This window comes from Leguminivora glycinivorella, chromosome 16 (genome assembly GCF_023078275.1).
Source record: "Leguminivora glycinivorella isolate SPB_JAAS2020 chromosome 16, LegGlyc_1.1, whole genome shotgun sequence".
Lineage (NCBI taxonomy): Eukaryota > Metazoa > Arthropoda > Insecta > Lepidoptera > Tortricidae > Leguminivora > Leguminivora glycinivorella.
The window spans coordinates 17,166,913-17,177,045 of NC_062986.1; the positions used below are offsets into that span (position 1 = coordinate 17,166,913).

Sequence of the window (10,133 nt, forward strand, 5' to 3'; positions counted from 1 at the left end):
TCAACTGTTGATTTTAAAACGTTGCAAAATTTGACAGATATGCATGTCGAATACGGCCCCAGATACTAAAGTTGATAGTTTTTTTTTTACCGTTAGTGTATTGTGTTGTTTTGTATAATTTCGTCGTCTAAGAGCATTGGCGTGCGCGCGCGTCGTTTGTCGGCGGTATTATGAAAAATTACAATAAAAATAATAAAATAGTGAGTAGTATACTTATTTCTTGATCTCCTTCTTCATAGTCATGCTAAGCTAAGCTGATAGATTTAGCTTCACATAGCTCAGATCGAATATGTCCGTATACTGATATGCCGACGGAAAGTTTCCAAAATTCTGAAATTTTCACATAGGAAAACTTCGGAAACTTTCCATAATTTGTATGGACAATTGTATGGATGGAAACTTTCCATTTCATAAATTTAAATTCCCTTTATTTTTCGTGAAAGTTTCGTGATTTTTTCAACACATTTAAGATTTTTTTGGAAAGTTTCCGCAACTTGCACATCACTATGTCCGTATCGTATCTCGATCTAATATTTGATCAATATTAAAGTTCGACTCAGGCCGAAGTATGCCCACAATTATGCCTAAAATGATTGCGTAAATACAAAATATCGACCCGATCCAATTATTAGAGCTAGATTACTATTTTTTTAATTAGTATGGGGATATTAAATATATGGTCAGTCAAGAAATAAATTTAAAAGTGGAAAATGTCTTGGGTGAGCCAAGAAATAATTAGCAATAAAATACCTACTAATTTTCTTTTTTATTAAATCTTATTAATATTTAACAAGAATACATACATAACTTTGGACAGTTGTGTGAGATGAAAAAGCGATTGTTTTTTATAATTTAGGTATTTATTTTAATATTATTTGCAAAAGTAATTATTATTTTTGTAAAATATAAAAATCTGAGAAAAATCATGGCTGGCTTTTACATTTAAATATTATCATTACAAGAAATGTCCAAACAAGTAAGACACAGGTATTTTCTTTTATTGATAATTATTAAATCACTTACAAATATAATTATTTTAAGTTAAAAAATAGTGTTACTTATTTTCTAGAGAAAAAACTGATGAGAAATAAGACTTTTGATAAATAGGTACCAATTATTAAACAGGTAAAATCAGGTCACTCACGTAAGATTGTCGAAGGTCGCTCGACATGTTTCGCACCGTAACGAGGAGCATTTTCATTGAGCACGCGCGATGCCGATATTTTTATTTTATTTTTTTTATGAAATAGGCAGCAAATGAGCAGACGAGCCGCCTGATGGTAAGCAGTCATCGCCGCCCATGGACATAAGCAACATCAGGGGAGCCACTTATGCGTTGCCGACCTTTGAGAACCCTAAATACCTGCTTCTTGAAGAACCCCATGTCATAGCGCAAGGGAAACACCTCAGAATTATATAGAATATTTAGTATCAATTATTACATATTTCTTGTTACAGAAATAAAATTCAATAAATAGGTACAGTATCTAAGCATAATATGTAGGTATTGTAGGTATTAAATGCAAGTTTCATTCATTTGACAAACATGTGTTTAATTAGATGATTTGAATTATTTCACAAATAATCTATTTTAATTTAAGTAGAAAAAGGTAATAATAATAATAAGAGTAGAAAAAAGCCATAACTTTAAAGTAAGATGTTTAAATTCCATTATCAGATATCTATTTCGCATAAATTAAACTTAATTATTGTCAGATGATTAGGTGTTTTATATAAATTTTAGTGAAATTTTAAATTTAGTATAATTTAAACAATTAATTTCGCCAAAATATAATAAAATTCGAAGCATTATTTAGGCATAGGACTAGGTCTCAAATTACCTTAAAATGATTTTCATACAACACCTTTGACTCTCTTGACTAATTCCAATAACGTCTAGTTACCCTTTGGGTTGAAAGGTCAGATGGCAGTAGCTTTCGTAAAACTAGGGCCTACGCCAAATCTTGGGATTAGTTGTTAAAGCGGACCCCAGGCTCCCATGAGCCGTGGCAAATGCCGGGATAACGCAAGGAGGATGATGATGAACACCTTTGGCTCTCTTAATCTAACACGTACAAAACAATACTAAATACAGCTTTCAGGTGCTTAAATTCTCGAAAGTCTACTATCATCACAAGTTTGCCTATCACATCACTTGATGATTTAGAACTGGAGAATCCATATTAAGTTGCACGTAGTACTTACTGTACCACACCTTCTAAAGCTCCAAAAACAAGCCGTATCATTTACTGACAAGCCATTTCAACCAGACTGCAGACCTTGTCATTACAAATCGTGCCTTCAAAATTTGAAATTGGAACGGGTCACAAAGCGCCCCAATCGCTTAGTAACCGTTAACCAATAGAACGCTACGATTGCTGTGATTGGCAATCTAACCGCCAATGCGGTGAGCGAGATCCAAGTGTGCGTGTGCTGATGTTTAGAGGATGGAATGTCGGAGACGTGTGCGGCAGAAGAGAAGGAATGCTAGAAGCGCTGCCACTGCTGCACCGGCTAGAAGAGTGCTCTCTTCACGACGAACACCGCCGGCTTTTTCAACAACGTTACTCTGAAACGGGAAGAAAGTGATTAATGAGCATTTCTTTTTTTTGCCACTTTTATGAAGTCTAATATTTTGAAAAAAAAAATGCTATTTCTACTCAGAATTACTAGCTTTTTCAATCCTAGTAGTTAAAAAAATTGTCCCATACGATTTATTTCTTATTTTGTTACCATTTTCCGTACATGTTGTATGGGGTAACAAAAGAGGAAAGTAACAAAAATGTATGGAAATTCTGGGAACAGTTTTTGTCTCCCAGTGAGATTGAAAGTACTCGTGATTCTGAGTACAATTGACCTAAAATTCCCTAAGACAATCAAAATTTTTTTATTGGCAAAAAAAAAAGAAATGCTCTAATAAGATTTGTAAAATATTTAGTGAAATAGTTTTCTGATGATGTAAGGTAATGTATAAAGAAATTGTAACGGGTTTTCAACTAATGCATAATGCATATTCTCAGGACAAAGAGTCCTAAGTAATAAGGTCTAGACTAGGATTCTTTCTAATCTATTCCATTTTCGTAAACTGAATGAGTCATATCTGTGCAATCTTCTTCTTCGTCGAAACCTCATGACTGAGGGTTTTGACCGGGAATGAATTCTGTACGTTGCAGTGTAACTCCGATTTATTTCCTTCCTAAAGGATCCCTGAGCCCAACGCGCGTGACCTTCTTTATTGTGTTGAACCAGCGCGTGGGTAACTGGCTCTTTTACGATGGCCCTCCACTGGTCCGACGATCAACGTTCAAGGCTGTCAGGATCTCGTTGGCCAAATCGTTTATAATTCTCTCCCGGCAGCAATTTATCTGTGCAATGTGTATATGGCATATAAAATATCCTTATCCATCTGCTACGTTTCATAACCTAGGCCGTGGTGTACTGCGCACAAGTGGCTCAGCCAAGACCATGATCCGTGGTTCGGTTTGGCACCATCTCTTTGTGCTTTGTACACTAATCCAATCTGTGGCGCGGAACCAGCTCCAACACCAACACCAACTTGCACACACCACACAAGCTTTTTTAACTTGAGGCCTTTGTAGGTATATAGTCTCCTTACCCATCCACCATGCCTGATAGCCCATGGCGTGGCATACTGTGCTACATGTGTCGCAGCCCAGTCGGTGGCGCGGCACCATCCGCCGATCCTCACGGCGCGAGCGCATACTTCGCAGAGGAACGCTAGTACCACCAGCGCTCGCTGCTCCACGTGGGCACAGGCCTGGAAAGCATTATTACCATTACTTTGATTACCAGTTTTCCACATGATATTACCTTAATTTGCGTTTACCCGACAGGCTGATGTCCTCCAGCAAAGCGGTAATTTGTAGGGCAATTTACAAAAATGTACAAAAATTTCTTCATACGAGAGGTTAGAAATCATTAGCGTGTTGCCAGAATCTGCCCGGCTATTCTGCTTCCAATTTTATCATACTTACATCCAAGGTAACGGACCCAATCATGGACAGTTTAAGAAAAATTTTCGCCTGTTTTTGATATTTCACTGATAAATGTAAAAATTCTACCGCTAAGCGTATTAAATCTTTAATGTCCTATCCTTCTTTTACATTTCAAGCGTATTGCAGAATAGATACTCCTATTGGTGTCTTCATAGTTAACAAATTAAAACTAGGTGTTTTTCTCCAATTATGGACGGCAGTTCTCCAGTAATGGATCCCCCATTATGGACAGTGAAATATGTTTAAAATTTTACTTTTAAAGCCAACTGAGTCAATTTTATATACCATAAATAAAATTAGTTTGGGTTATTTTAACAAAGGATTGTTTCTTGTAAAATGAAATGAAATGAAATGAAATATTTATTTTCAAGTAGGCATATTACAATGCGCATATGAACGTCAAATAAAGCTACGCCGGCTCTAACCCTACGCCTCAGCCTCGAGAAGATTTCAGTCCCCCCTCAGTTGGGAGGGGGGTATCCACTATGGGACCGGCAAGAAACTCGGCGGGCAACTTCTTTTCAAAACATTACATCTTATAATTAACATGCATTAAATAACAACATACAATTTAACATGCAAAAGTATTCATCAAGGAATATGAACATGAACAAATTTAACGAACGTGTAAATTTTGGTTTTGTAAATTGTTCCTTGTCCATTATAGGAGGTACGCTGTTTTTCGGTTCCAGTAATGGACACTCGCAAAATAACGCTATTTCTTTATATCTTTGGAGCAACAAACCAATACGTTTTATACCTTATCTCATGCTTAATGCAATAAGTAAAACTCATTCAAATTTACACCGAGTATTATTTTTTTATTATTTTATACATGAACTCAACTCTCTTAGCAACATTACTAAGAATTCGTCTTGATATTTTTTTCAGTAAACTGGTGAATTTTATCTTGTCGCCAAATCTTTCAGAAATAACCGAATTAATTGAAACTTCAAAACGAAACAGCTCTACAACTCTAGTTTATGGTACATTGCCGTCAGTTTTTAGAAACTAATTTTAGACACTTATTTTTAAGGATTTGTGTTTTTTTGTCCATAATGGCATCACCGTCCATTATAGGGTATTTTACGTCACGTGGATAAGGCAACTGTCACTCTCACACTGACATACATGGCAGAACGTGACGGATGCTTTATCCATATAGATAAGTGACACTGACACAGTTGGAAGCATAATAACCGGGCTGTTGTATTATCCTATAAAAATGTCCAGAATTAATATTTTTACAAAACCCTTAAATTTTAGCATTTAGTCATATTCTTTTGAAGTGATTCACATAGGTCTTGTAGGTCCTGAGAGGTCTCAGGCAGCAGATCCTTGGTCTTCGTATTCCTGAACCTCTTGTCTTAAAGATTAGTGTTTACCTGGCAAAGCTCCTGCATGATGTCTTCAAAGGCCACCTCATCTAGACAGAGAAGGGGGATATCTTCAGCTCTCTCAGCCAGCCGACCTCTTGCCTTCGTGTTTCTGAACCTCTTAATAGCTCGTTCGAGTGCTCGCCAGTCCCTCCAGTACATCCACCAGCCCCTGGAAAATGTTTGCGATATGTGTAGAACCCAACTGTATATTTAAAGACCGGATGTATTAATATTGGCCTAACTGATCAATAGAAATCAGCCACAACCCAATACAAATCATTATTAGTGAACGTCTTAACGGTGATAGATTGATTGTACCTTCAACCCAGTTTATTGAAAGTAATCTCAGTCAGTTACAAATAGAGCGTGAGAGTGTCTTCCACGACCACGGCCAGTGCAACCTGGCCGAAACGTTGGAAAAAAGGTAAAAATAATGTTAATTAATCGCGTCCGACCTGTATGTGATTTTAAATGTGTGTACAAAGAGCGAGAACTTAAAGTGTTAAATTCAGTAAACTCATGATAAAGAATTGGGTTGACATTCTTTATCGTGTGATTTTTATATTATGGAGTTATGATATCAATAAGTATATAGGTACAGTAGTACAACAATATCACGTGTGGTATTTCTGAGTGCAAGTTTTCATATCGACCGGGCACTCCCCTTGGCTACTAATTGTAGCCAAAAGTTGTTTTATGAAGGTGTGGCTGTTATGCTCGAGTTGAATTAAATATGAGCTATTACTAAACGACCACTTTGGGTACGAGAGCTTTGAATGTTATGAACAGGGGGGTTACCATGACGTACTAAAGAAGACGTTCAGTTTAGGTTGAGAGAAAGGGACACAGCTATAGCAGTTACATAGCTCCGTCCCTCTCTCTCCACCTAAACTGAACGGCTTTAGCACGTCATTGTAACCCCCCAGACCTTGTAACAGGATTGTGATATCATTGTATTACACGCCACTGTTACAAAATACCTTAGTCCATAAAAATGTACTTAAATTAACCGTCAAGTCTCAATAGGGTGTATCTACAGCAATATACTACATGAATGCTTACTTAATCATTCCAAATGTAAGTGAGCAAAATGAGCTTGCTAAAATACTATGACTTAGGATCTGGCCACAATACACGGCGGCGGCCTCAGCTCTTCCAGCCTCAAATGCTGCAGCAGCAAAGCCCGGAACAGCCTTATTGCTTTCTCTTCCTCTTCTCCCAGAAGTTGGTACCTCCTCCAGTGCCCCTGGCAGTTTGCGCTTTCTAAAACACTAGGTCTTACCTAGGATCAGGCCTGGCACTCGCCACAATACACGGCGGCGGCCTCAACTCCTCAAGCCTCAGATGCTGGAGCAGCAAGGCCCGGAACAGCCTTATGCCTTTCTCCTCCTCCTCTCCCAAGAGGTGAGACCCCCTCCAGTGTCCCTGGCAGTCGTCACGGCGTTCCTCGTCCAGGGAAACTTGGCGGAGTAGGGGTGCGCGAGGGCCATCGTAGTCTTCTAGGGGTTGGACGCTGCATGCAGCTGAAAAAAGTCAGTTTTCAATATACTATCTGTATATCTTCACTTCACTTTAACTTCAAAGTACACGATATGGACAGACAGAAGTGACAACAGATATAACTGGTTTCGTGACTTCAAATTACTTTTTTAAAATTTACAAATGGCGTTCGAATTTAAGACGGTACCAACTAAGGTATGTTTTAAAACGGCGTTGCACGAAAATGGTACTTTTACAACTTTATTTGGTGTTATACTTCTGAGTTCCGGAAGATCTGAGAATGTGTCATTAGGATTCGCATCCCACAAGAATATTGTATACTAAGCGCTTTCGCCTCGTCTGCTTACCTAACTAAAGCAAAATACATAAAGTTCATGAAAATAAGCAAATGTATTTTGAAAATTCGGTAACTATGTTATAAAAAAATCATTTCTCTTGGAATGGCTCTAAAGTCTAAACTAATACCCATTAAGTAAATTTATTTTCATGAATCGGCTAAGTCTATTAATTCCAATACTATAATATTACAGTAGCGAATTTATTTATAGACGCAAAAAAAAATACATTTGTAATTTACTTTTTAGAATTTATTGTAGGTAATTAAGACATGCATATATTTATGACACGTGTTGTATGAATCTGAAATTCGAATTTACATTCCAGTTCCACCTAGCAAATAACACAATATAAAACTAGCAAGGACAAGTACCTATAAACTCAACAGGGTAAGTAGAACTAGGAAGCCGTTGTGAGGTGTTAGTTGGTGATTAACCCCAATTGTACACCACAGCTAAACATGAACTAAATAGTGCTTAACTTGATGACACAAATGTTTTAGTTTAGTAAATATGTAAATTTAGTCCACATTATTTTTAATATTATAAATGGGAATGCGTGTGTCTGTTTGTTTGTCCGTCTTTTACGGCAAAACGGAGCTATGGTTTGACTTGAGTTTTTAAGTGGAGATAGTTGAAGGGATGGAGAGTGACATAGGCTACTTTTTGTCTCTTTCTAATGCCCCACTTCCCTAAAATGGGGGGTGGAAATTTGTATGCAGCATACCACAATTTTAGAATTTAACGCTAGCGGAGACGCGGGCAAAAGCTAGTATTATAAAAAAAACTAAACTAGTAACGAGCCCATAAGAGTGTTTAAGACTTTAAATCTTACTTTATTATTAAGTACATAATAACCTTTGTGTAATATTAAGAAAAAAAAATATACTTAAATAGACAAAATACATTTTGTACTACATGAAATACATCCTCATGAACTTACTTAACATTACTCAAAATGTAGTTAATGGAATCTACATCAACTACTCCAAAATGTTTACTGTAAACGAAAGTAGATTCTTTAAATCACTAACTGGTCGCATAGCAACCAGACAGAATACTAATTAGCCTGAATATTTAATGGATATCCAAGTTTTAGGTACTAAATGACAAATAAGACAAGAGAAAACAGTTTTATTACCAACTTTTAACGAGATGTTCGATTGTTTACGTTGAAAAAATGTACCTTGGGTAGAAATTTATTCAAAACAAAGTACAGATACATTACCTACAGATAGTTGATATTAAACAATAATTCATTATATTATTTGTGTTTTAATAACAGTGGTATGAATAGTTACATTTACATAGTTGATTATACCAAATAATTCATACGAAAATGAAATGAGAATGTACATATCAATAAGTAGAAAAGAAATAGTGATGTTTCGGACAAAGTCATATCAAAACGAAAGACAAATAACCTAACAACAACACAGTCGCTTATATAAATCCATAAGAAACACTAACAAACAACAATCAACCTAGAAAAAAGAAACAAACAAATAAAAACCACCCAAATCATTTAGCAGCCTAGAAAATAACCTCAAAAGGCACCACATCGATAAAAGTTGTGTTTTTCTTACCTTGAACAGTAAAAGGTGGCACCAGATCCATTTTGGCACGGAAAACACAATTTTTCTCACACACGACTGTAGGACCCGATGCGGGGGTACGAAATGTCAGGTATGGAGTCGGGTTGCTGTAGAAACAGTGGTGACCTTGAGGCTGACACGACCCTGACACATATTTGTGCGCATGCGTGTTGCTTTTGAGGGAAATTCAAAGATGTCTGCGCTTTGAGAGGCTTTTGTGTTGTCTTGTATCCTCCTGAGGCCTAAGCACATGCAATTTTTTTCAGAGATATCTACGCTCACTGGTAGCCTAGCGGTAAGTGCGTGAGACTTTCGTTCCGGAGGTCGCGAGTTCGAACCCCTGCTCGCACCAACGAGTTTTTCGGAACTTATGTGTGAAATGTCATAAATTTGATATTTGCCAGTCGCTTTTCGGTGAAGGAAAACATCGTGAGGAAACCGGACTAATTCCAATAAGGTCTAGTTACCCTTCGGGTTGGAAGTTGGAAAGTCAGATGGCAGTCGCTTTCGTAAAACTAGCGCCTACGCCAAATCTTGGGATTAGTTGTCAAAGCGGACCCCAGGCTCCCATGACTCCATGAGCCGTGGCAAATGCCGGGATAACGCAAGGAGGATGATGATCTACGCTACTACATCTTGTCTTGTCTACCCGCCTAGGTTCCACATTGTAACTTTGAATAAGTTGTTTTGTAATTGTAAGTGATGTAAATAAAAGTGAATAAAAAGTATCTTTCTATTAGGCTAACTGATAGGAATGTGACGTGTATTTTAGACGCATATCCCCTAGAGGCAGCCTGTTATTAGGTACGGCACTCCGAGCTACGTCATATGAAGCCATATTTTGTCCTTTTTTTTGACGTTCTCAAAGTCATGTTAAGATTAAAAAGCCTATCTTGCACATGTGCTGAAAGAAGAAGGGCTTTCGCTCTCTTTATAATACTACTCAACATCAGAAGTGGGATTACAGATGATTTATTTCAAGATGGACAACAAACATTTTATTACTTATCGATAGAAGAAGCTTTTGCGAAGATCTTTACGATTTTACTCGAATAATTTGTATAAGTCCTGCCAGCGTATCATGCTTCCAATTTTATCATTTGTCCACGTGGATAAGACAACTGTCACTCTCACACTGACATACTTGCCAAAGCGTGACGGATGCTATATCCACGTGGATAAGTGATAAAATTAGAATCATAATACGCCGGCTGATGGTCTACTTTACAGGCTAAAAGTTAGCATAATCATTTTATGTGCCAATATCGTCATTAGCGGTTACGTTTCATAACTTTTATAAGCATTTTG

At 37.2% G+C, this 10,133-nt stretch overlaps 1 protein-coding gene across 1 annotated transcript; it reads right to left on the minus strand.

Moving 5' to 3' along the window:
* Positions 1 to 2,196: 2,196 nt before the first annotated feature.
* LOC125235010 lies at positions 2,197 to 8,981 on the minus strand. Its single transcript, XM_048141460.1, has 5 exons — positions 8,817 to 8,981; positions 6,678 to 6,918; positions 5,402 to 5,564; positions 3,617 to 3,778; positions 2,197 to 2,569 (listed from the first exon to the last, which is right to left on the minus strand). The coding sequence occupies exons 1-5, from the start codon at positions 8,845 to 8,847 to the stop codon at positions 2,441 to 2,443; spliced, it is 726 nt and encodes a 241-aa protein (XP_047997417.1). The 5' UTR covers positions 8,848 to 8,981; the 3' UTR covers positions 2,197 to 2,440.
* Positions 8,982 to 10,133: the final 1,152 nt, after the last annotated feature.